The 27,403-nt window shown below is 40.9% G+C and overlaps 1 protein-coding gene across 2 annotated transcripts; it reads left to right on the top strand.

Moving 5' to 3' along the window:
* On the top strand, positions 1-27,403 carry GALNT15 (polypeptide N-acetylgalactosaminyltransferase 15). Of its 2 annotated transcripts, none has more exons than XM_074150750.1 (11): positions 1-26; positions 969-1,517; positions 6,831-6,997; positions 7,705-7,909; positions 16,226-16,393; positions 17,001-17,118; positions 17,897-18,091; positions 21,811-21,942; positions 22,953-23,054; positions 23,895-24,035; positions 24,964-27,403. In XM_074150750.1, exons 1-11 carry the CDS (start codon positions 1-3, stop codon positions 25,108-25,110), a joined length of 1,950 nt encoding a protein of 649 aa, XP_074006851.1. In that variant the 3' UTR covers positions 25,111-27,403. The 2 variants fall into 2 exon arrangements, with proteins under 2 accessions (XP_074006851.1, XP_074006852.1); XM_074150751.1 differs by lacking the exon at positions 1-26 and adding an exon at positions 23,532-23,534 and having other exon boundaries at positions 970-1,517.

Genomic DNA, 27,403 nt, shown 5'->3' with positions numbered 1-27,403 from the left:
ATGAGGAGACAACTTCAGTCTGCCAGGTGATAATTTGGCATCCTTATGTCAGTGTTAAAATCCCTACAGCTGTAAATATTTATTGAAAATGAAATATACTCATATACTCCAGCTAGCACATTACCATATGAATAAATCTAGCCTTAAATAAATCATGTGCACTCCCTCTTTTATTCAGTTTATAAAATTCTTGCTTCTTGCTCTGAGCATTCTTAGCTTAATATGGCTATTCAGAAGTACAGTGATTTGTGGTGTGCCTTGATTTCTTTTATAATACAACGTTTTGCTTCTTATATTTCGCCTCTTACAGCTTTTGAAAAGTTTTGATTTGATAGGACACGAACAGTGAGGGCATTAGGACCAAGAGAAAGACGCACACATTGCTCTGTATTATGTCTGGCAAAGAGCTTCCTGACTGAGTGCCGTAGTTATGTGTGAAACAAAGTCAGGGACCGACTAGTTCTCATCTGTTGATCACAGTTAACTTGAAGCCTCTGAACGGGGGAGAGCTGTCAGATCTGCTTTCAGAAATAAGGCGCTTCAATCCAGGCAGCAACTGGAAACTTTGAAGAAGCAAGAACTACTCTGGAAGGAAACTATAAGAAACGGGATTTCTTTTTTACTTAGAATTTAAAAAGGAAAAAATCAAAACTTTAGTTATTCTTTTCATCTGCTAAACCTGCGCTTTCCTAAATAAGCTGGGACTCTGTGTAATAAAGGATCTACTTTATCTCACTGGATCCATGCTACCTTTTACTACAGTAAGTGCAATATTAATAGGAATGTTATATTTTGTCTGTACATAGAGAGGAAAGCATGAAACGGCATCAGTGAAATGTGAGGGGAGCAAAAAAAATCCTCTTGGCAGATAGTGAAAACCAGGGCTTTGCTGCAACCCGAGGACTGGAATCTGAGAAAGATCCAAGTGATATTTAACATGACCATCTGTATCATTTTGTCACCAACAGTATGTTCTTGAGGAAGAAGTGCAGATATGGATCACGTAAGCTGCAGTTTCTCTTGTTGCTGCTGATGCTGGGCTTTTTGCTACTGATGGTTACAATGCTGAATCCACCACCCAGCAACCAGAGCAAGGAAGGGACCTTCCAGCCTGTGGAATTCAACCCCCGGGAAAGGTATCAGATGGACTTTGTGGAAACCCAAGAGATGCTGGAGACCCAGGAGGAGAGCCAGCAGTATTACCCTCTGGATGGGCTGTCACCTTTCATCTCCCTGCGGGAGGATGAGTTGATCGTGGCCGTCGTGTCGCCCACTGGCAAAAGGAACCACAGCAAGGCCAGGAAGGGCTACCGGGTGGTGAAGCAGCAGAGCAGGCGGCCGGAGGGGAGGGCAGAAGGGGACCCGGAGCCCCAACTCCTGCCCCTGCCTCTGCAGCCTGGGGAAGGGGCTGCCGCTGAGGGGGAGCAGCCGCTCGGCCTGGAAACCCACGGCTTTAACGAAGCGCTCAGCGAGCGGATCTCTCTGCGCAGGGACCTGCCTGAGGTACGACACCCGTTGTAAGTAAAACAGCCTCTTTAATCTCTGGGAGAAAACTTGGCTCTTTCCCCGTCGCCGTCCCCCCCATGAACCTCTGCCCCTCGAAACCCCCTGACTTTCCTATCCAACTCCCCCCGCTCCGGTTCGGGATAACGTGTTTCTCCCCACGCTGTGTGAGGAACACGCACCCCGCGTTCCTCACAGCTCCGGAGTTCCTCAGAGCAGCCGGCGGGATCCCCAGCCGCCGCAGCCAGGTCCCACCGGCTGCCCACCCACAGCAGCCCCCGCCCTGGGCCACAGCCCCCGGGACTCCGAGACGGCGGCAGGTGCTGCCGGACCCGCACGGTGTTTTCGAGCCCGGCAAAAATGGAGGGTGCGGGACAAGGGAGGGCGGCGACGGGGCGGCCGGGCCGCGGCGGCCCTGCCCGTCACCACGGCAACGTGGGGCCCGCCGGCCGGCGGACGGGCAACAGCGCCCCCTGCCGGCGGCTGCGGCTCCCCCTGCCCGCAGCAGGTGCCGGGCGGCGGCCGGGGAGGGCGGCGTGTGCCCCACCCCCCACGGTACCCTCGCGGTTGTCTGTCAGTCTGTCTGTCAGTCTGTCTGCCTGCTGGGGCTGGGAAGGGAACCCGCACGGCGAACGGGGCCTGGGCGCCAGGGGGGCGCGGGGTTGTCGAGCGGGAAAGGCAGCGGCTCCGGCTCGGGCGGGCCCCAGCCCACCTGACTCGCTCCAAGGCCTCAGCCATCCCCTCATGGTGGGCTTCTGACAGGGCTGCTGGGCTTACGGGGTGGTAAGGGAATCAGGAGTTGGGACTTTCAGCTTTTTTAGTATAACAAGTAACCCGACAGACGTTGAAAGGAAACTCCTGGGTGAAAGGAAGGTGGAGATCAGGGTGTCTGACCAGATCTGCTAACAGCTCTGTGGCTACCAGCAGCCAGGCTGTAAGGCCACATTGGACAAGCAATGCATTTGAAGCCCTTTACGTTACATTTGAAGCCCCACAGGTTGCATTTGAAGCCTGGAGACTTGAGATCCAGTTACTCCCAACAGCCCAGCAGGGACAGTTTATTACACTTCTTAAAAAGGCGCTGAGGTGTATTTACGCCTGTCCAGGGGAGGGGGAGAGGGATGTGAATGGGTGTCTTCTTGTCTTACCTCCTGTAACGAAAGCTATTGTAGCTTTCCCCCAGGACACAGTGGAAAGATGCACCAGAAAATGTTTTAAGTAAGACACAGAATACATATTTTTTTTCAGTGGTCGTTTTCACGTGTTTAAAGAGAGCTGGTAGCTCTAATTTAAGGGGACAATCTTAAAGAAGGAGAAATGAAACAGTGTTTTCTACACTTGCTGGCTAGGTTCAGTGTTAATTTGGGTAATTCCATTGAATAATGAAATGCTAATACTATTTCAGTTATTTTTCACAATGCTTCACTGGCAGCTCTTTGAACCATGTAATGTTCAAAGGAGGAATGATGATTCCTGGTTTACTGCCTGTGATGTCAGCCAAAAAACAGTTTTATTTTGGCAGCTGAAGGGCCATCCAACAAGAGACAGGCTTAGTTAATACTAATCTTGGTAAGATTTAAGCCATGGCCTCAGAGCTGTTGGATGGGTTTTCCTGTCTGACTAGTTACAGCCTAAAGAGCTATCAACACCACAGCTTATAGAGCCCAGACTGAAACCATAGATCTGAACATCTGAGGTTTAGATCTGAGTTGTTCAGATCTAAATCCAGATCATAAAGCTGCAGCAGAGGTCTGCCTCTAAGCCTGTCCTGTCCTTTATGGCACAACACACAAACCACAACGATATTTTTCAGGCGTAATTTACTCTGCGGGCCTGGCTCACAACTCTGTCAGTCCAGTTTTATACCGGTATAAAATGAGAGCGAACCAGTAATAAATTAAATTGTCTATTACTCTATTCTGTTTGACTCACGTTGTTTCTAATAATGTCTGTTATTATGTAGTCAGAGAGAAAGCAACCAGTTAGAGACATTTCAGTGAGTTAGCTCCACAGACTCAGTCTCTCTCATTTCACTTGAAATTAGATGGCAAGTTCTTCACACCAGAAGCTATGCCTGCTAATTGTAAAGCAATTCCAGATACTATAAAATAAGGCTGGCCAAAATTCACATTTGCATACTTCATGTTTACTCTTAAACCAGAGTGGAAGATGTAAGGTAAATGCCATAAGATACACTTTACTGCTGTTCCTTAGAAAATCACATAAAGAGGTCTGTTGTGCTTTGCATTGGAGCAATGAGCAGCACAACTACAGTTTCTTCTTATGTGAAGAGTACAGAGCTGTGCTGGAAATAAACCGGAGCCTGTGGGCTCTGCTGTGCCTTCAGAGCCCAGGATCCAGCTTTCTCACCTGGAAAGTGGTACTTCAGACCTCTCTCACTCAACTCCAGCTTCTAACATAACCCACATCTCTTTGCATGCCTTTCAGGTGAATGTTTTATGCTAATTTTCAGAAAGTAGATGCATAAAACTTGTGTCTCTTCCAGCACTGCTACTGATCCCACAGTAAACATACCCCAATGGATGAATCAGGTACCTTGTTTCGCCCATTGTTTTTTTTCACTCATTTACTTTGAGTACCAGTTTTGAAACAGCCAGGATCTCTAGGTGAAAAGGCCTAATAATTTGTCCAGTTGTACTAGAAAGTTGTTTTTCCACAATAAATCTCATCCTCTAAGGTACCTTCGTTCCTCAGAGGGCTTTTTGCTGCTATCAATTGGTCCAGCTGCCGTTGACACCCTCCTGGTTCAGTGGACCCGAATCAAGCCTGCCATTGTGATTTTTGTGATGGGGTTCTGCCTCTAAAAAGGTCTGTTTTCCTCTCTCGGGCTTGAGTGTCAAACGTATCCAGGAAAACAGAAATTCACAAGCTCTCTGAAAAGGTTTTAAGTTTGATTACAAAAGCATAGCTTCCACTTCAGTGCTGTTGGGAGCTGAGTCTTGGCAAGACGTTTTCCCGAAGGTGGGTGGGAGTCCCCACCAGCAGTGCCTTTGCCGAATTTGCAGAATTGCTCTCTTGTTCATTGCTGGTTGTCACGATTCCTTATTTTTCACAAATTGGATTAAATCACTATGTCTCATATGAGTCACAGCCCTGACTTTTTGAAATGCCAATTTATGATGGACAGTCCATGAAACTGCTCCAAATTACAGGGAAGATATTTCCGTACACCAGTACCCTTTCACATTTTTCTGAAGATTAGATATCTATATTGCAAGTCTTTGCCAATCTCCATGGCAACTAAACACTCGCCACCTAGGTTATGTATTCAAGTACAGTTATTTTCAATTCTTTTCCAATTAAGATTCCACAACAGCTTTATTTTCTTGCTATAACCACAGTACTAGCAACAAGGTGTTGTAGTATTATGGTGCAAAATATAGGTGCTTATAGCTGTACTGAATGTTCCTGGTTGGAACATTCTGCCTGGCAGTATAAGGACTGCATCAGATCTTCACTTTTCTTAATCACCTCTAGATTCTTCTGCCTGAAAATACGAACACTGCCAAGTCGTGAGAGTATCCTTTTCTCCATCCTGATGAAAATGGAAACAATTATCCCATATGAAATTGTGAAATAACAGCATTGTTGATTACAGAAAATTAGTAAACCAATATAGATTCATTACAATGTAAAAATCATCGAGAAAATTTACCTCTCTATACAAAAAGGTATAAATGTGAAATATTATAACTTTTTATTAAACCATAGTAAATTATTATAATTGTGCTCATTTAAAATTTGTATTCCCAGAAGTGTATCTAGTATTCATTTATTTCTTTGTTATTCAATCATTCAGACTATGGATTCTCTCAAATGATAAGCAGCTTTGTGTCTGGATAGTGTCTAGCATCGTAGTGCCTCCATCCATGAATAGAAGCACTAAGTAAAATGGTAATAAACATAGCAGTATTAAAATTATATCCCCTATATGAGCTTCTGCTGAGTAATTGTTTAACAACCACTGTAAAATCTGTATGACGGTGTGCTTGGCAATACAAAAATGCTGAAATAACAATAGGCCACATTCAGCCAGTTCCGTAATTCCTTGAAGAAGTTCTTGATGCTGGAGATTAAATGAGTTAGGAAAATAAATGACTGCTCCTCGGGAAATGAAAAGATTTTAAAATGTGTTTCCTGATGTAAGAAAAGCAGATACATAGGCATGGTCTTTGCATCTCTACAACAGGTATTTGAAGGTCTTTTCTGGAAAATGTGCATCATCATGCCAGTATAGTGTGTCCTGTCTCTCTGAACCAAGACGGGTACATCAGAAAACACTTTTTCTTGTGAATGTGGTTTGTAGATCCTTTACTTATATTTATGAAACAGCCATTGTTTGAGAAGGGTTTATAGTTTTCATATACAGTTTCTGTGAGGATGAATAGGAAGTGTTTTTCATTCTTAAACTGTAAAAGCAGTAAAAGCAACATCTAATTCCCAGTAATTTTGCTGAAAGTTTTTTTAATGCCATGAGTGAAGTCTTGGCCCCATAGAAAACTGAGGAGCCATGGGACCCAGCTGGCACTCTGGAGCATCTCAAGAATGCAGTGACCCATGCAGCCAGGTGTCTTGCAGTAGATTGTGTCAGTACCTGGAGTTGTAAAGTAAATAGCAGAAAATGGCATAAAGATAATCTACCCAGCTGAGAGCCTCATTCATCAATGATTTGTTTTCATCAAGAAAAAACAACCTGTATAAGCTTTATAGGGAAATTACATTTACTTTCTTAAATGTATCTGCATTTCTTTTCATTGCCCGTATAAGGATCCATTTCTTTCCAGTACAGGACTGAGATGTTAGCTTCATTCACTGGTCAGGCAGTCCACAGGTATACTGGCCTGTGGTGCACATGAGTTATTTTACTTGTTAGTCTTAAAGGTACTGCATTTCAATTTACTCTTTTCTGTGTTACTTGAGAAAATGTGGTAATTGGTGGAGGTTGACTGACCTGCTTTATTCCCCTCTCTGCTTTGCTGTGATTGTCTTCAGTTTCTCTTTCTTTGCCTTCTGGACCATTTCTGTTGAGCAGTGTATTTTCAGGCAGCCAAAGCAGAAGAAAGTATCCCAGAATACAGCAAAACATTCCTACTTTTGCATTTTAATTTTTATAATGTCATTCTTGTATTTTCACTTTGTATTCCAGTCTTGGGCACCTTAATACTTCCTTTGCTTTGTTAGAAGTGAGCCGGTTTTAAACTCTTTCCATCCCTGAAGGTTTAGGTGTAGCATACAACTTTGCTCTGAGAGGCAAGCAGCCAGTTGTACCAGTGTTTCTAGTGTCTCCCTTATTTTATCGCATGCAGGTGCCTACAGCAAGAGTATGACTCCAGTCTGCCTACTGCTAGTGTCATCATCTGTTTCCATGACGAAGCCTGGTCTACCCTACTGAGAACTGTGCACAGCATTATGGACACAGCACCGAAGGCCTCCCTCAAGGATATCATCCTAGTCGACGACCTCAGCCAGCAAGGTAGTCCCCATCTCTCTGTATGTGAGTTCATTCTTTCAAAGCTTCAGGGAAGAAACTGTCCTCCTCCAAAAAGTGTGTGAGGAGAGTAGAAGGCAAAGAGGACCCTAAGGAAGAGACCTAAGCAGAGTCCTCAGCTGGCTGCCAGGTTTCACTCTTCCATCCCTAGAATTCAGCTTAGCCTTTCAACTTTGAAATGTTTCTTTTTTCCCCATCGTTTCCAATCACTCAGAACGTTCTTACTTTAAAATAAGATCATAGTATGCAAATCTTAGCCTTCCCACTGGATCAGATCTGCTGTAATAATTTCCAGACTTGGACTTTGGCTGAAGCATAGAGTGGAAAACTCCACATTGCTAAAGTAATCCACGGTGCTTGGGAAAGCCAAACACCTGTAGTATCTCACTCTGATCTGCGCCTTTTACGAGATGATGAGAGCATCCACCTTTTGTTGAAAACAGGAGAGGAGGCTATAAAATTTCCCACAGGAATAGCTTAACACCTAGTGAATCTCAGTTTCCATTAGTCTCTACTTCTCTTTGATATTATGCTGTTGTGGGAATATTTGGAACATGGCCTACCTGGCCATGTAAAACAAATGCCTCCAAACCATTTTACCATCAAGAATAGCATCTCCTACTACCTATTGCTTTTCTGTTACAGCTTGAATCAAAGCTAAAGCATTTCAGTGACTGTTCTGTTTTTGACAGGGCCCCTGAAGTCAGCTCTGAGTGAATACATCTCTAAGCTGGACGGTGTGAAGCTCATCCGGAGCAACAAGAGGCTTGGAGTCATCCGAGGTCGGATGCTAGGAGCTGCACGGGCAACTGGGGATGTGCTGGTCTTCATGGATTCACACTGCGAGTGTCAGAAGGGCTGGCTGGAACCCCTCCTAGCCAGGCTGTCCAGCAACCGGTAAATATCCCCGTGACCTCTGAGTTCCCTGCATATGCTAATTTCTTCTGAAAGAGAAGTACTTGGAAAGATTTGGGTACTTTTTTTATCCTCTTTTTGTTACCTTCTTCCTCATGGTTGCATTGCTTTTATTTTCTACCTTATCACCACACGTATCACTCTGATATGTGGGAAGCAGGATAGGTCACACCGCTGGTAGCCTTCATTTCACACACAATATCACTGAACCGTCAGAGTTTGTATCCAGTTAGAGCTATAAGAAGGCTTCCAGGGGGTCTGAATTAAAAAGGTTGCAGTCTCAAGCTGTTTGGAAATTGGCAAACATCCACCTAAAAAACTACTGCAAGACTCCATTATTTTTACTTTTTAGCTGTCTCAGTCATGAGGCCAAGGATAAAATGCTTTGTCCTCCTGAGCCAGTTTGGCTACATACCAATGTCACTCGTACCATTTCTGTTCCACAGAAAAAAAGACTTTCTTGGCAGCATAGACAGTTCTAGCTAATCACAGGTACTTCCACTGACACCAAACTGACAGAGGAAGATACAGATTTGTATTTTCCAAGTCTTTCATGTTTAGGTTGGTGCTTGGGCCTGCTCGCTCATGTACAGCTGAACTCATCTATGCAGTCCCCAAGTCCTTCAAAGAGATTAAATCACTGAAAATGTTTCAAGAATTACATGGCAGTAAATCCTTTGTTAAGGGGACTTTTCTGAAAGAAAAATTTGTACATTAACTTGTCTATCATTACTCATAAGCCACTAGGGAAAAAATGAATAATTGCTTGAGGGGGTAAAAGAAAAAATACATCTTTAAAACTCTTACCAAACCGTTAAATAGTCATACTAAAGACTTTCAAAGGCTGTTCCCAGGCACTGGAACAAGCTGCTTTTATGGCTGATTATGTTTGCTTATAAGAGAATTCATTTGAGTTTTTAGAAATGATTACATCATTCAGATGAAAACATTAAAAATACTGCAAGCAAGAGTAATGCTGCTCTAGAATGCCAGGACTATTCAGATTACTTTTTGTCTGCTGACTTATTAGATGGCTTATTATGAATACACTTCATGATTCTTCTGCCTTGAGCTAGTCTATTGTTGATGTTCATGTAAAAATCCTATATATATATCAATTGACCAGTCCTTGTTCAAGGTTGTATTGCTGAAATTAAGAGAGTTACAAAAAGTCTCAGGGGAAAGCTATAATGAAGGGGGCAAGAGAGAAGTTAGACCCCACCACAATTGTAGTGTTTCACTGTCAAAAATTATCTCAGCTGAGGGAATGCAAAGCCACTAAGCCTACTATAGATCTGAGATTTATGTAGCGCTGTCACCAGGGGGTGAGAAAGGGATTCTCTTCCCCTACAGGGCTCCTACGCTCATTCATTCCTCCAGGAGAGCAGAATTTAACACTGAGTTAGCTAACGGCTAATTGGATCCATGGAGCAAAGGTAGAAGGATGTTTGGATAATAGTGTGGTCTAAACCATCCTTTTCTGTATGCTGCATCAGTCACTGTGTCTGACCCTGGAAGCTTTGTCACTGCTAGCGTGGAGAACCTGTGCCATTCTCCAGTGCACAGGGAAGACATGCTCTAAGGCGTCTGGCAATCACTTTCACTCGCTGTCCTTCTCTTCCCAGCTGAAGAACGGTGATAATAACACTGACCTGATAAGGAAGTTAATTCATGATTTTTCCCAAATTGCCTGTAATGCTTGCGTGGAGATCACTATGGAAATATAAAGCATTAGCATAGTCAACTTGGCTTCATTTAGCAGTTGAGGAGCTGTTAAATTGAATCATGTGTACTCCCTGAGACTACCCAAATGAGGAAAGTACAGTGAAAAAAAGCTTACAGTGACTGGTGAAATATTCGTCATTCCTCTTCTTAATGTACCAATCAAGCTGCAACTCATGCGCTTTTGCTGGAAAGACAGGATGGGAAAACACTTAATCACTTAGAGTGTGCGAGTTGTTTGCTGGCAAGGAAAAATGCAGTCTTTCCAAAGCTCAAACCTTTGCAAGGAGCTTAGCGGAGCTGGAGTGAGATTTTAACTTTGAAAATTGTGATTAAGCCTAATTTTCTAGACTCCTGATCAGATCTACCACTATTATTGTGTCCTGTCTTAGAGTGATGCCAAGAGATCCTTGCCCAAACTGAGACCTCACTGTGAGTTGAACATACACAAAGGGAGATAGCCCCAGTTCTGAGTAGCCTGTGGTAATGACAGATAGGAAAAACACGAGAAAAATTATTCCAATTTTACAGGTATGGAAATATTTGACAGATACTTGACTTGCTCTGGGTGATGACATTTCATCTCCTGACGTGATGGTTTTCTTCACTAACACAATCATAATTATTTTCCCAAAAAGTATTGAGTCTTTCTAAAATCATTACACATGCATTTATTACACTAAAATTATTACACATGCACCTTGACTGGGAGTAGTTCCACGAACCATACCTAACAAATTGACTGGGAAGCTGTGCATCAGCTTAGTATATCGCTTAGAGAATGGTTCAGCGGTTTGTAAAGCATCCCTTGACATTTTGATTATTCAAGGATGAATATCGTAGGCACCTGGACAACATTAGAAAACTAGATGAGGTGCCCCACAGATCATTTAATTTGGCAACTGTTTGTGTTCTAGGATAATTCCAGGTGAGTGGTGTGGTCTACAGTAAGGCAGTGTGCAATTATTGCAGTTGTGTCTTTTGAGGGGTTTGCCTGTGTCAGGAGACTGCAGGAGACAGCTGCTTTTTTGTATTCGGTCCAAAGGTAGAGGGGGCATGTACTGGACTGTGCCATGAAGCCTGGAAAAAGTTGTTCCTCTAACCTAAAAACTGTGACCATCATGCTGAAGCAGGATGATTTTTAATAAATGATCTAAAGTGTTGTTCCTGAGAATACTGCATGAAAGCAAAATGAGTCTTGATTATATCCTTGACAAGGAATTCCACCTCTAAAAAAGACATGGACACCATAAGTATGGCAGAGGGATGGCTTGCAAAGGGGTAGCTTGCCCTTAGGACCTTTCTCCTGCTCCTGGTTGCAAGGGCTGTTTCCCTCTGTGCCAGTGCACTGCCTATACCACAGCTCAAATATTACGTTAGGAAACAGCAGCCAGTGATATTATTAAAAGAAGCCTATCTAGTTTTTAAATTTCAAAGTGCCTCTACTTAGCACCATGATTCTAGGTCACTAATCTTTAATGAAAATCCTGTTAAACAGAATAAGAAATTAATATAGCAGTGAAAAGATATGTCCTCCACTGTTTGCTCCCATTCCGGAGTGAATGGGAGCCTCCGCTTGTAGATACAGGAGTAGAAACAGAGTTCTGCTGTTCAGAAAATTTCTGTGTGGTTCTTGTTTTATGGTAATACACTAGAGAGAAGAGAAACACTTTTCACTAAAGTTGAACAGCTTCTTCATCTCTTTTCAGCTGATTCTCCCCTTCTCAATTGCCCATACCCCAGCCTTTCGAGCTACCAAGTACATGAGCCATCTGTTCTACCTTCTCACGGGCTCAGGGAAGCATGATGTTATCCATCCAGAGCCCACACAACGCCAGCATCTGAGCATGCATTTCCGTGCTACTCTCCTTGTTTTGAAAACCTTCCATATACTTCACATGTAACAGCCTGCTTCCTGAGACTTCTCTTTTGCCTAATCCTTTTATATCCTCCATTTATCGATAACACTGATTTCAATTCAGTAAATTGATGTTCTGCATTTATGGTATGTTATGTGAAGATATGCTATCTCTTTACAATCTTCCACAGTTGATCGAGATCAGTAGGTGACCTATTTTAAAGAAGCTGAGGTAAAGAAACTGAAGACAAGAATCTAAAGCCAAAAGCAAGTATTAGTGCCAAATGTAGGAGCAATGAGGATTTAGACACCATTCATGGCACAGTGCCCTGACTATCCAGCGTAAAAAGGTGTTGGTCACTCCTACAGATTTTGTTACCCTACGTACAAATTTGAATATTTTAACAAAAAATACAGGTTCAAAAGGTTTTTTTTTTTTTAAACAAAGCATTCCCTTAGCACCCTACGTAGCCGAAATTTGAAGTATTTGTTTAGTGCTTAGCATATGAGTAGTCCATCAATTCAAGGAGACTGTTCATATGCCCTAAGTTAGTCTGGAGTTGGTCTGTGAGGCAGTATTTAATCCTTTATACCATAGCTTTACCATTCCTGATCATTGCATTTTATCTTTTTATTAACCCTATCTAATTTCAAGTGTTTTGCGTTACTATTTCCCTGAAGACTTCAGCCAGCCAGCAAGATGTTTTCAGTGAAAATGCAGTGCGCTGTGAAACCAGCATGGGTTCTCAGTTACTTGCTGAAGTTTTGACTACGTGCAGAGCCAGAGAACTTGGACTGCCTGGATTTCCTAGCTATCCAGTTTTTGCATGGAATGATCCCCTATGAAACTGCTGAGGAAAATACATCGTTTTCATGTGTTTTTTTTTTTTTTATTCCTCCTTATTTAAAGGGGGATTTAAACATATTAAAATTAGTTCCCTTCCCAGCAAAAGAACGTATAAATTAATAAAAAACACTTTCAAAAAACAGTGTATCTAAAACTACAAAACAGATGTATTAATTGAATCTCCCTCTCCTCATGTTGCTTAGTCTAAAAATAGAAAAGAACATAATGTCCATGGTGACTGCAAAGGGTCATGGGAAGACATTGCATTCGCAATTGTATTTGGTTGAGAAATCCCAAACCAGGAAATTGTTCTTGTTTGGGTTACTCTTTTTCATGGAATTGTGACCTTTTGTAGTTCATGTGTGTTCCAAGCATTTGAAATATTCGCAAATTAGTCAAATGGTTCAAAGCCTTGCTGCTAGTTGTGTTTGAATTTCCTGTTTTTTCCTTTCCTCGGATTCCACAGAGTAAAATTAGCAGTAGTTTGCCAGTGTGTGTTTCATTTCAAAGTGGCAAGAAGCTGCTGACTGTCTGCCAGTTACGCAGTTAAAGGCAAAAAGAATAGCTAAGAACATCTTCCAATTTTCAATTACCTTCTGCTGCAAATTTGCATTTAGAACCACACAAACATCAAACCATCACTGATTATGCAAAAAACAGATCTTTTATTTTAAAAAAAGGCTTTAATACCAAAATATAGGTAAAGCACTGCTTGATTAAGCTTAAAATTGGACACTGAGCTGTTTCCCCACAAGATAAAGTTACTTCAGATCTGAAAGATACTCCCAATATTTAAAGTTTCAAGAAGGTGTGTTTCTGTTGGTTTCATCAGAGCTACACCAGTTTATACAAGGTGAAGATCTAGCATTACACTTACAAACATACTCTTGAAAATTGTTAATCTTGGTATTCTGAAAGAGCTACTAGAGTAGTAGCTCTAAAACACAGTTATCAGTTTGTACTGTATAGTTTTCTGGCAAATGAGGTTAGATTTTATTTTGTTCTGGTTTATTGTTGAATTTAGGCAGGGTAGAATGTTACCTATCCGGTGAGTTATTTTCAGCTGTCTTAAACACTGTAATTTTCCATGTCATAATTTGCAGATAGTTTGGATAATTGCTTGGTCTCCAAACCATCAGAATCCATGACATCACTGCAGGTATTTTTCTTGAATGGCACTGAAGAATCAATGCCCAATAACAAAGCAAAAGCATGCCTTAAAAAGAAATTATTATTTCGACAAGAACTGCTATTTGTGATGCTTACTCTTACGAGCAATTGCGCTGATGCTAGAAGCATCATTGGAATTTGGAGTTTTATAGTGCCAACAAATTTAAAGTGGATCCACAAAGAAGGACAGGTTTTAAATGGCTGAAATGATATGAAAACGTAGGATAGTCTGAAATGTCTGGATCATCTGATCCAGAACACAGCTGATCCAGAATATGTCTGGGAGTAACTGAGCATCCACATTGTCTGAGCTATCTTGGATATGCACATGTGGTCTAGTCTTCACAGTCAAGGTTTTTTCAGTGGTTTAGCCTACATTGCCTCCTCCAGCTTCCACACAAATTCACCCTCCTGATATTTCATTCTTTACTCTGAAATTGTAAAATAAATTACCCTGGGGTCATTAGTTCCTCAGTCCTCTCTGGATGCAAATGGATAGACAAGTAGGAATAGATAGCATGTATTTCAGCAAGTGGCAACAAACTGAGGTACACCTAACAAGACAGATGTCAGAGATGCTCATACTCTGGAAGATAGAGCAGGCTATAGAAATTAAAGTTATGGTGACTTTTCATTTTTTGAATTTTAGTCATATAAAATCCATTTAATTTGTTAGCTGGATTTTTCTCAGCACATCAAAGACAAAACGTGCTTGTGTGAGCCCATTGGGACACTGCCTTTTAGTAACTTCTAGAAGCAGTCAGTTTACTTTTCATGCTGTTAGTGAGTAAAGGTTAAATACAGCTTTCAGTAGAAAGGCTCCTGCTGGCTTGAGTTTGAGGCGGTTGCTCCTGTCCTGGATAAAAAGCTATATTACAGGGCTACCACCAAGGGAATCAGGGGAGGATATATTTTTTATTATTTTTATTATAATTTCTTTTCATTTATTCTTGAGTCCTGTGGGAGAATGACAGCAAATCACTGCTTTAATGTATATGCCTACAAATATTGCATGTGACCATAGAATTTTCTCATCTATTTATAAATCCAGTGCTTGTTTCTTGGAGTACCTATTATTACATATTACAAAGGCTGTTTTTACACCTGAATGGAGAAATACAATCATTTCTCTATTTTAAAACTTTCTGCCTGTAGCTCATCATAGGACAGTCTGGTCTAATTAGGAAATAAAGGAATAACTGAGTCATTTTAATGCCATTCTCTGCATAGTTCATCTTCATACAATTCCCTGACAATCAGTAGTTTCTCCATGGGCTTCTAAAATTCTCTACAGGAAATGGCAACTGTGATAGAACAAATTATGGAGTTTCCCCCCACCCCAATACTGAAAAAACATTACTCTAGTGATTGTAAAGGCAGAGAAGATACATCAAGATTACATTAACATCACCCAGAGCTACCATCTTCCTCAGCTGGTACTGGTCTCTGCCATGGAAAAGTACAAAGGGCTCACTGTGTTGGAGATTTCTGAGATGACCTTTCTTCATTGATGATGTTATATTTTAAGCGTATTTCTCTCAAGAGTGATCTCTGACCAACATATGAATCTTTAAAAAAGGAGATAAAACCTTCTACTTTTTGCCCCAGAAATGCCCGTTTCATTTCTCTCTCTGTTTTAACAGGAAGCTATTTTCTAGGGAAAGAGCTACTCCAGAATAATTTCCTATACGGATACTCTTACTCTAGAACAAGAGTAATTTTTTCCAGTGTACTTTAATCCTTAGTCAGTGTTGCTGTTTTGTCTCCAGAAGACCTTCTGTCTATAGATAGGCAAGGCCTTACGCTGAGACCAGAGGCTATCCTTTTTGCATAACAGACAAGAAATAGATAATGATGTTCTTCAACACTTTTTTTCCTTCAGTCTCTAATACCATTGCATTTATACTCTGAAAATTTCCAAATGTCGTTGACCTGGAAACAAGGAACACTGGTGGCTCTTCTGAACTACCAGTTAATTCCAAGATGATGCACAAGCACACTGTGAAATACCATGACATGTTTGCCATGGGGAAATGTCTAATACCTCTTCTCAGACTAATCCAAATTTAACTCAAGTTAGAAATTAATTGGTGGATTGCTGCTCTGTTATGGATCTTAAAAGTAGATTCCACACTGTGACAGTGCATTTGCAAGAGCATTTTAAGCTTGTGATAAAATACAGTGGCTTGTATTTTATCATTGTATTGTATTTATCATTGTATCATTATGTATTACTTGCTATAAAAGCAACTGGCTTGTGAACTCAGTGATAAATGTTTTTGCAGAACAAAATAAGGATAAGTGCACTCTTCATTGGCCTGAAGTGGCAAACTCATGAAGTGTGTGAAACATCTACAGGAAAATGAAAGTGTTTTGAGGCCAAAATCATCTTTTTGCTTTGGACTTTGCATCCATGGAGAGCCTATAGCATCAGAGACTGGGGCCTCTGTGTGAAATAGCTTTATAAGAATTCTGGTGGTTAACTCTTAGCAAAATCCTGAATAGCTTTAAATGACAATGTAAGGTACAGTATTCCCATGCACTGAGCACCTGAGCTTCTATCAGCAGGGAAAATAAGGGCACTTCACATCTACAGGAGGGCTTGTGCTTGACAGTGTCAAAAAGGAGAACTGCTGTTTACTAAAAGTAGTGAACTTAATTTGCGCTTTGGCTTGAAAAGAAATGATGTTGTCTTTTTCAGAAACAGTGTCGTGTCCCCTGTCATAGATGTCATAGACTGGAAGACTTTTCAGTACTATCACTCTGTGGGCCTGCATCGAGGTGTTTTTGATTGGAAACTCAATTTTCATTGGGAACCAGTGCCAGAGCGTGAAGAGAAGGTACGACAGTCTCCCATCAGCCCTATCAGGTAACAGTCCATCAGCCAATATGCCTCTGCTCAGCTCAGCAGCGAAACTGTACAATTTGGGTCATCTTCCAGCTAATAGAAGAGAGATGTGGTTACGTACATATGCTTGGTTAATGTTTTTTGAAGGGATAGGTTTTTTGTTTACGCTGAGTTTGTTTGGCCTTTAGTAATCATTCCAACTAGATTGCAGTCATACTTTCAACATGACAGGTATTTTCCACACATTGAGACAACTAGTATACAACCTCACCAGACAAGGTGTGGAGGATTGTAAGGAAAGCAAAAGATGAATCATGCAGAATTAAAAGAGATGTCTTAATCATTATCTGTTTGTCTGTTGTTTTGGCTGTACATGTATGTAACATTTCCCACTGTTCTGAGCTTTATTTAATAATTCAGCCCTTCGCTCCCTTCCCCAAGCAGATCCTAGAACTCAGTTCCAGTTATTCTTTCTTTTGGGTAGATAATCAATTAATTCAAGCCTTTATGGACTAGTATTCAATCATTTTGCAATACTATCTCTATGGAAATGGCAGGATTTTCATCCTTCATGTAATTCCCTATCCAAAACTAAAGGTGTTCATTTCCAAACTTGTTTTCTACATAGGAGTCCCGTGGTAGCTGGTGCAGTGGTGGCCGTGGATAGACATTACTTCCAAAACACTGGAGCTTATGATTCTGACATGACAATGTGGGGAGCAGAAAATCTGGAGCTATCTATAAGGGTAAGAACCTTAATTAAAACATTAAGCTCTGGTAACTATTGGGCTTTTAAGGAACCTGAATGAAAAGGCAAGAAGCAATTTATGACAGCGCTTAAGTGCAGAATGTCTTGGGGTATGGAGAATATTGCTTTCCTTTCAGATATCTATCCCCACGCTCTGTGATCTGTCAGGACTATACAAGAACATACAGCTGCTGTGAGTTAGGAGCATTATGTCAGGAGAAGGAAGTTTCACTGGCTATCGCTATCTGCCTCAGGACAGAGTCACTGGTTTTGGCACCTTCTGAAAGCTGCCTCTTCTTTTTTGGCATGTAACATACACCAAAGGGAGAGTACCTTTATTTCTTTGCCAGCCTGTAGTTTTAGTACCAAACTGTTTATATTATATTGTTTGCATTGATTTTTGCTGGATACAAAGAGCAACTGATACTAAAAAGCAATCAAAATTGCAGACACAAAGGGTACAGAGTCTTTAATATCCCAGACAAAAGAAGGTATGTCCCTAGGCCTCTTCACTACACTGCACTGTTTGTGCACAGAAACACATAAAAGCATATAAATAGCCATACTGGGTCAAATCAAAGGTCTGTATCTTCTCTGTGTCTCTGTATCAGTGGGGAACAGTATATGAAGAAGCACATAGTAATGCTCTTGCTGTTTCCAGCAATGTGCAGATTAGGATTTCCTGAGGCAGAGTCTATAGTAAAGGAGCTTCTCCTTTTTAGATAAAAGTAATCAAAATAAGATAAGATCTTTTTGTGCCTTTACCTGTATTTCAGACCTGGCTCTGTGGTGGCTCTGTAGAGATTATTCCATGCTCCCGAGTTGGGCATGTCTATCGAAATCACTTTCCCCATGCTTTCGCCTATGAAGATGCCATTGTGAGGAACAAAATCCGAATAGCAGAGACCTGGTTGGGCACTTTTAAAGAGAACTTCTACAAGCACGACACAGTGGCTTTCTTAATCAGCAAGGTAAGGACATGTATAGTGGTTTGTTTCTGAAGGAAGGAGTGTGTGTTGAGATGGGTGAAGGGGGTGGAATAGGGGTGGGGGTGTCCACGTGCAGTCAGACATTCAACGTCCATGGTGCTGGGGATACTCTTCTTATGAAACCTTCCAGTGGAACAGCTGTCAGATCAGGAAGGAGAGGCAGAAGCTTGTGCCTAGGTGTTGTTTGCTGAAGGTATCAAATCTCTTAGAGTATGACTCCTTCTAAAATGACTCCTTCAGCTTGCCCATGAAGCTGTGATTTATTTTTCCACCAATAGTACATGGAGTGTTGCAGTGCATCTGAAGTGGAAGCTAGTAGCACTGTGTGCTCAGAAGGCCCTCCTGGAGAATTCATTCTTTGTTACTGAAGGTCTTCGTCATGCGATTCATGAGGATTTTCAGTAATATTCACGGGCACATGGCAAACTGTGGTGTCTCTCCTACTGGAAGGGAACATATCTGAGTGGTTCAGTGACAAAAAAAGGGGATTTTTTTCCTGACTTGACAGATGTCCAGAAGCAATTGTCTGTAACTTGGAAAGTCAGATCTCAACATAGCCACTATTTACAAGTTACTTTCTCATTAGAAGCATCACGCAGGCAGCGGTCCAGCCTCCAGGGATTTGGATTCCCAGCAGCCTGTACGCTAAAACAGGCTTGCAGCCAGGTGTGTGGCGTGGCCCTGGCATACAGCCACACTTGAACCGCCTGCAGGCGCTGTGTACACCATCCAAAAACTACAGAACAGCCACACTTGTTTTTAAGCCACTGTGTAATCCATTGCAGATCAGGATCAGTCAAGGGACTGTGTATCCTATGTATTACAAACCAGTAGATGTTTGTTTATTGGGAGCCATGCAGCTGCGGTTAATGTTGTTAACGTTAACTTGTTAATAATGTGAAGTTGTTGATGTTGCTGCAATTCTCAGGAATTCTCTGGCTCCAATACCCTTTCTTGTAATGGTATCCTCTCTTACAAGGCAATGGACAAACTTGTGATAAGCTGTGAATAAAAACGTATTGTTCATCTTCTTTTTCATTTAACAATGCCATGCTTTTAAAATAAAAAAAAAGTTCACTGAAAACAGTTAGGCAGAGCATGAGTAGGTGCTGTGCAAAGTTTCCCATTCAGTTTTGCTCTTGCATTTCAGTCCTGCATGCCTCGGTCGCTGCAGTACTGGCCATCATCTAAGAAAGCCAGATCCATCAGGACCTGCATTGTACTGAGGAGAGGAAAAGGGCTGTGGGCCAACGTGGCTTCTCTCCTGTCACCTAGTCTGACCTCCTTATGCTCTACCAGTGGATCTGCCCCTCCAGTCAGCCTGCTGTGCTAATCCTAGAGTCTGAGGCTATCACGTTCCTTTTTTTAATTCTATTTTCACTTTTTAAAAAAGCTCTCCCTCCTTGTCTATGTTGTAGATTTGGACTCCACTGGCCAGAAGTTCCTCAATTGACTCACAAGGGTTACAGACATATAATTGCAAGGAGGATGCTAGGCCAAGTCTTTTAAGATGGACAGTTAGGTCTTTTAAATCATTTAATAATTTCCTGAAGGCCTTTCTTGTCAACTCAGAAGCAATTTTCTGTACCAAAAACTAAAGCCATCAACGACACAGTTTAATACCTCTAAGCACCATGACCTTTTGCCTGAGAGTTTATTCTAGCCAAAATACCTTTAGTACTCGTAAGTATGATGCTTCAAATGATCAATTTTATGATCTCTGTGTTCAGCATACCATAACATAAAAGGCCCTTTTCTCTATTCCTTTCTTTCACAGCCAATATTTTCAGTATGTCAGTGCAGCGGGATGTTATTCAAAAGACATAAGCAAGCAATGACATTATTGCCGCTCAGCTGCAGAGGGGCCCTGCGGGGATTTATTGCACTGAGAGGGCGAGCGGAGCCACCTATTGGCTACTAGAAAAATCTCCGTGAGCCTTGACCGCCGGCATTGCCCTCTGCAGAAAATAACTAGTGACGCCCATTTAGGTTGCTTTATAAATCTTCCCGTTTCATGGTCTGAATCCCATCCTGCACAGGATGCCCGTGGTGTGAGCATTAATGCAGATGAATAAGGCCCTTTCCAGCTCTCTACTGTTTCAGCAACTGTCTCTTTTTCTCCTTTTCTTGTGTGGTTTATTTAATTTAAAAGCACAGTTTCTTTTCAGGGTTTCCCCTGGTTTACAGGGATAATGACTTTCTTTACATTATTTACAGTATTTATTTGGCATCAAATGCAGACTGTAACTAGTAGGACAAAATGAGATTTACTGCCATCACCTTCTTCAGCCAAAGCAGACTCTCATGAGAAACATCTCTTTTTAGGGGAAACATTTTACTTCTCTATTTCCCTTTTCCAAGAAAACCTCTTGGGGACAGGTTTGTGGGGTGCTGAATTGCTGAACTTTGCTATTATGCTTATTGAATCAAAGACTGATACTAAACTAAGAGGTTCTCTTTAACATACTGCGACTGTTGAGCTTTGCCTGTGCAGCTTCCGGGGCTGGAAAACAGCACCACATGGCATGATCGATCCCTGCCTTTAGAAACTGATACCTCTCCCTTGATCTCCAAGGCCCTTCATTTGTCAGTGTTTTCCAGGCTTGTTGCAAAGTCCTTTTTTCTTTCTTATGGATGCAGAGAAATAGCTGGTCTGAGGAAAAGTTATTTACAGGCTATTCTTTGCTATGTTACCAATTTTGATTTCTGACGTAGGAATCCAGACCAGTTGCCTGGAATCCAAAACTGCATTTTTAAAAAGTAGAAACTTGAAAGGGGGAGATCTACTGCTGGTGAGAAAGAGGAGAGAGGCTTTTGAGGGTGGTGAGATATTTTTAGAAATTGGGCACAGAGAGACTTAGAAAAGTGTTTTGTGTGGTTTTGCAGCTGAAGGATTAGACACTTGCTTAGAGGTTTCCAGAGCCCTATTAGCCACGTTCAGTGCTAAATACCCTCAAATATTCAGACTGTCAGTCCTTTGCAGTGCAGATACCAGTAGCTGCACCAGGGGTTGAAGACACATGTGGGTTTTTTTCAGAACAGAGTTGCTACCAGAAGAGTGAGAGTTGACATTGTGTGTATATAATGCAAGAAAACACATAAATCATAGAAACGGTTTTATGACTTTATAGCCACAAAATACTTTCACTTACTAGATTTAGTAACTGTCGGGTAATAATGTGATAGACAATATTTTGGTCTAAATTCTGTCATCACTTACATCCTCTGATCAGGGAGGACTGACAATAACTGAGTAGTTTGGGCTGTTAAAGGCCAGGAAATTGAATTTTAATCAGCAGAGCAAATTCTATACTGAATAATAATCTAATATAATCCCACTGATTTCAGTGCAGCAAATATGAAACTTGGCCCTTTTTTAATTGAAAAGATGACAAGGACTGATTTATCTTGCAGTATAGTAATAATTTTCAGATTAAATACTTATTTTCACAGTGTATGCTACTTCTGAAACATTTGCTTCTGTCACAATGCCAGACTAAATGCTGTTTTATCACAAAATTGGAGGAAAGCTATAGCTGGTCCTCCTCCTTTGCATATTCATTGAGAGAGATATAGCAATATCTATAACATGCAGGATAGAAGAGGTGGTAGAAATAATTCCTATGTAGTCATTTTCACTGCTATCATCTTTAACCCAAATGCAGTAGTAACCTTGTTGCCCCTATGCTTTCTCCATAAAGGCAGAGAAGCCAGACTGCAGTGAGCGCCTTCAGCTACAGAAAAGACTGGGCTGTAGAAATTTCCAGTGGTACATGTCAAATGTGTACCCAGAACTCTCCCAACCTGAAGACACACCAAGATTCTCTGGCAAGGTAAGAGAAAACACACTATAAAGAATGATTAGTGGTTTTGCATTGTTCAAAGACCCCAGTATTGCTTCCATGTACAAAGTACTCAGTGAGCGTAGAATAAGAGGCTGTTCCTCTGAAACATTTATTGTCCAAACAGACAATGCAAAAGGATGGGAGGAGAAAGAAAAGGACAGAGGAGAAAAACAGCTGGTCCAAATTCTCACATAAACGTTGAAAGCAAGCCAGGAGATGAACCCAGATTGTCTGACTCAGCTCAGTGTCACAGCTCAGATATCATATCTCTGTGCTGACCCATGCGCATGAAGAGAAAAAAGCATTTCTTCTTTCCTGCACTTCCCCCAAGGGCAGAGGTGGTAGCAATAGCAGTTCCTTGGCTGACTGTGTACAGGAGGCAATATTATCAATGTTTTCTTTTAAAACACGTAAGTTGATAATTATCGTTAATTAAAATATGAATTTATTCCAGGCAGCCTTACTGGAAGAGATTTTCCCCCAACAGGGCAACCAGGTTCACTAATTAAGTCACACTCTGCTATCTGTTGCCAGATTTTACTGTGTCCTTTTCCTATTTTGTCTGGTTTTTATTATGAAAGTTTGCTTGAAAAGAGTGTAAAAACTAAGTGTGGATCACAGGAATTGTCACATGTTTTTTTCTACTGGAATATCTTAGTTTTTTTCTGAGTGCAGTGTCCAGTTGAAGTGCAATTTTCCATTAGCATAAAAATTTTGACAGATTTCTTTTAACAATCATAATAGTTAAAGCCAGAAGTGGTTATCTCTAACTTAAACAAAACCCATTGAGTAACACTGACCTTTGGTGAGACTCTGCCTTTTGTATCAGAGCAGTTTGCAAGTTCAATATGCAGGATGGAGTCTGAACGAAAAAAATAGTGCCTGAATTTTGAGCAAAATCATATATTAGAAAGGCATACAGTCACTAAAAAGTTAGCTGAAGGATATTTTGTTTGTATCTGATTGTGCTTTATTTCAGTATAAACCTTTACTTACAGCTTTACAATACTGGTGTTGGCTTCTGTGCAGATTACAAGCCTGGAAGAGCCATTGCAGAAGGCTCTATCAAACTCTCCCCTTGCAGTGACAGTCTCACCCAGGTACTGTATGCTTTAAGTGTATGGGCACTGTATCAGATCTAAGGAACCATCCAGAAGACAGTGACTCCAACATGTAAATGGCTGGGTTGACATTAGTGGAAATACTGATGTGTTCAAAATTAGGCATGTACTAAGGCAATGATGCCCACTCTTCTTCAGCTGAGTGTCATTTGAAAAATGGCAATGTTCCATGTGTCACTGAGGCCAGATGCCCACACTTTGTTCCAGCAGACATCATTAAGTGCCTGTTTGTTAGTATATTTGGTAGTGTCTGGAGAACAGAAAGCCTAGGAGTAAAAAATATATAACGATTCTAGAATAATGGGGATGGGTTTCCCCCTTAGTGCCTAAACTGCGGTCAAAGACAGGAGGGAAATTCATGTAGGCTCCCAAGCTGGCATTGAACTAGGAAGTTCATGCACTAGGAGAAGCCAAACCAATACAGACCAACTGCAGACGCTTACTCCAAGTCTCAAGCAAGTTTTGCTGCTCACACTGAGCTGAGGGTAAGCTGCAGCCACATTTCTAACTGCAGTGCATGTGGACACTGTCAGAAACAGCCTTCTGTTCAAATATTTATTAAACTAGAAAATTTTATTATAGGATGGGTTTACTTTATACATAATTACAGTCCACAAAGCCTTTCCTTAGGTAAATAGTTATGCCAGAATTAGCTAGCAGGAGGGATTGCTTTGCAGGGTCAAGGCTGTTTGGTCTCCATCACTCATGTTTGGATTGCATCTTAACAAACATGTACAGGAAATTATTTTTGGAATTAGAATTTAAAAATGAATTGGGATGTCCTTCCCTCATTGTTCAAACAAACCCTCTCTTTTCCAGCACTTCGAATATAACAGCATGAAGGAAATCCGGCTTGGTTCTGCTCCGCTGTTTTGCTTTGATGTCAGACATGGGAAGGTTATCCCTCAAAACTGTACAAAGGAGACAGACAACAGCCACCAGCACTGGGATGTCCAGGAGGTCAGTAGTGACTCTGCTGTGAGGGGAAGGCAGCTGACGGTGACTGTGGGATCACTGGGTGATTGACAGCATTCACGTGTGGGGAGGGGATGAGGTATTTCAAGGGCAAGTTTCTCTTCTGTACCATTTTCACCCAGGAAATTTAGGGTGCCTCTTGCCCATTTACACTGTCAATGTGAAAGAGATTTGGTTTAAAAATACAAATTACAGGAATCTTATCTAAATTCGTATGTCCTTGTTTTAACTGTTTGTCTTACTGGTCTTATAGGAATAGAATCAGAATCAGTGGTTGTGAAAATAAGATTTTCACAAATCTTTGCCCACTTCTTTTGGATAGATGAAGGGCCTGGGGATCCTAAACCCTCCCAAATGAGAACTCTTTGAGAGTAGGGGAAACATTAAAATTCGTTCTGCATTGTAAGAGAAGAGCAAACTTCCTATTAGAGGAATTCAGTATTATTCAGTGGAGTTCACCCAACAGAGCAGGAACTCCCCTACAAGATTGAAAAATGCTCTAGGACAGCCTGGGAAAACAGCAGTTACTGTAATTGTAGGGATGCTGCAATCCTCTGGTGCTGTAATTTGTTTTGATTCCTAAGCACTAGTCCTTTTGAAATTTTGTGGCCTGTAGTACTGTAGTTGATGCTGATGACAACCTGTACCCATAAGAAACAAATAGTTGTGGAAAAGAGATTGATTGAATTCTGCACCTACCACTCCTATCAGCTTCAAAAGGAATACTCACCATGCCCTGGGCTCAAAGCTAAACCTAGTCATTATATTTAGAGCAATACTTAAGAAATTTTGAACAACCCATCATTACTGGTGATCTATCATACTCAAAAGGTTCCAGAAACACGGCCTAGATTTACTGGAAATCCCTTATTTTTAATTTGTTCTTTCTTTCCCTTCTTCTCTCATCTTGCAGAATGGAATGATTGTCCATGTCCTTTCTGGCAAATGCATAGAGGCAGCGAAGAGTGAAGACAACAAGGACTTGTTTTTGTGTGTATGTAACAAGAATGCAAATCAGGTGTGGCAATTTGACCGTTCCCATGTGCTGCGTCAGAGATGACTGACAGGTCTCTGTGGCGATCAAGTCTCCAAAATGTAACTTTACTTCTGTGTGGGATTTAAGATACATTTCCTGCATGGACAAGAAAGATGTTTGTGTTTGCTGTAGCATGCAGGGGAGTTAGGAAGGTCTCTCCTTTGAAAGCCTGGCTCAAATAGTTGCCACCAGTTCCTGGTTTATTCAGCTCTAGCTAAAATTTCTATTTATTCTGTGAAGCAGGGAATAAAGATACTGTGAGCATCAATAGATACTCAACTCTGCTATTGCAGGAGACAGTTAAGTTTGCCCTATGAAGGAAACATGGAAAACTGGCTGCCAGACAGCTTGTCTTTAGCATTCTGTGACTTCTGAGGACACAGGAAAATGAATGTTTGTGAAACCTTTGAAACTGTAAGAGGAAGCCAGCCAAAGCAGGATAAGAGTTTAGCCTTGTTTTACAGTGCACTTGACTCATATAAAACAAAGTAGGTTTTGTATGCATAAAAGTAGTAGGTGTTTTAATGTCTAATAGCTAAAATTCTGTTTTCCAACTAGCCTGAGCCAAATTTCTACTCTCTATGAGATTGCACAGAGCATAAATTAGTGCTTAATTAGGCACTAACTGCTCTAATTGAGTTGGAATACCAACAGTCCTCAGGGTTTGGCACACCCTTCCTTAAATCCTTCATCCACAGTCTAATTTGGATGGGATAAGACTGTAATATTAACAACTTTTTTTTTTTTGTTTTAATGAAATTTAAGAACTTCAGGAAACTTTTGTGGAATATGGAAGAAGATCAAACTAGATTAGAAAGAAGGGTAAAAACTTCCCTGTTTATTTTGAAATGGAAAGTATCAGTGGCATCCATTTGCTCTTATAAAGCGTATTATTCCAGCGACAAAAGTGCTGGCTGAGGCAAGTTTCAACAGTTTCTACCTAGGAAGAAAATACTACTGCCTACTTGCAGTTGCTTGAGGCCTGAGATAAGTCTGAAATTGAGTAAGTCCTTCACACTGTCAGTTTTAGCCAAGAAGATCTTTTAGGTTCTTGCTGTCATGGGTCTCCAAGCTGATCCCCAAAAGACAGTAGCATGCAAAATTGTCTAAACAAGCTTCTTTTGCAGACCCTGCATCCCTGCTAACCTTCTGTCTTTCAAAGAAGTGGATGAGAGTTGGCGTTAGGTAATGAAAATGGTCTCATACTGTAGGTACTAGCAAAGCAAATGTCTATCTGTATTTTGTTAGGGTACTTTCAATTTTGGAATTAAAACCAATAATGATGACACTTTCCGAGAGCCTGCTAAGATAGAAGAACAAAGATTTGGGAGTCTTCCCACATCAGCACCACACCTGATTAGTAGTATAAATCAGTCATAACCATATGTATTTATTAAAGGGGAAGAGCATCATTAATTAATCTTAATTTGTTTTTGAGGTTTCTTGTCAAGAGACAGAAATTTGGGTTTTTTTGTAAAACGTAAAGCACATTTTTTTGAACTTTAGACAAAGGAAGGAATAGCAGAATATTCTGCTCAGTCTTCTAGTTGCCTGCTCTTGGTAAATCATAATAAATTAGCTTCAAGTATACAAAATTGATTACAACAGAAGACAAGAACAGCACACTGTGTTGTGTTGTCCAAAATATTTGCCAGTGGGGTCTGTGTTTGCTTAGAGTGCTACAGATTGCACTCCATGTTCAGGTATCACTCCAATCACCCTAATTCCTTACTCTTTCTTTCATAGCATCAGAATCTAATACCATTTGCTGATGTGTCATTTAAAATTTCCCGTGACATTCTTGAAAATGCTGCAACTTTCAGCTGAAAGGATGGTAGCAACCTCTTCCAGAACACCAAGTGATCCCTGTTCATTGCCCAAATCTAGGGTGAGAAAAGAGAATTTCTAACATTGTGTAAAAGCTGAGTGAGATGCTGTTTTAATGACCTGTGATTCCTTTATTTTAAATTATAAGTATGCCAGAATTTTAAATTATGTATTATTTATTATATTTTGGACTCAACACTGGGAGTATCATTCCTTCAGCATTTAGCTTAATGTTAAAAGAATGTGTATACAAATATGATAATGGATCACAAGTGGGATTTATCACAAAGGAGAATGAAAATATTTTTGTTTTAGAGAGGAAAAGTTTGGAATAAGACTCAAGAGATGTGGACATTCTCATCTTATACTGCTTTTTAACATAATGATAAGAACCTAGAAAATAAGGTTTGCTGTAGATATATGTACAACAGAAAAATATGTTACATAATACCTCTTCCAACAATAAAATGAAAATATATGTTCCAGAACC

This window comes from Numenius arquata, chromosome 7, assembly GCF_964106895.1.
Source record: "Numenius arquata chromosome 7, bNumArq3.hap1.1, whole genome shotgun sequence".
In the NCBI taxonomy this organism is placed as follows: domain Eukaryota; kingdom Metazoa; phylum Chordata; class Aves; order Charadriiformes; family Scolopacidae; genus Numenius; species Numenius arquata.
This window is presented reverse-complemented; position numbering and strand designations above follow the sequence as displayed.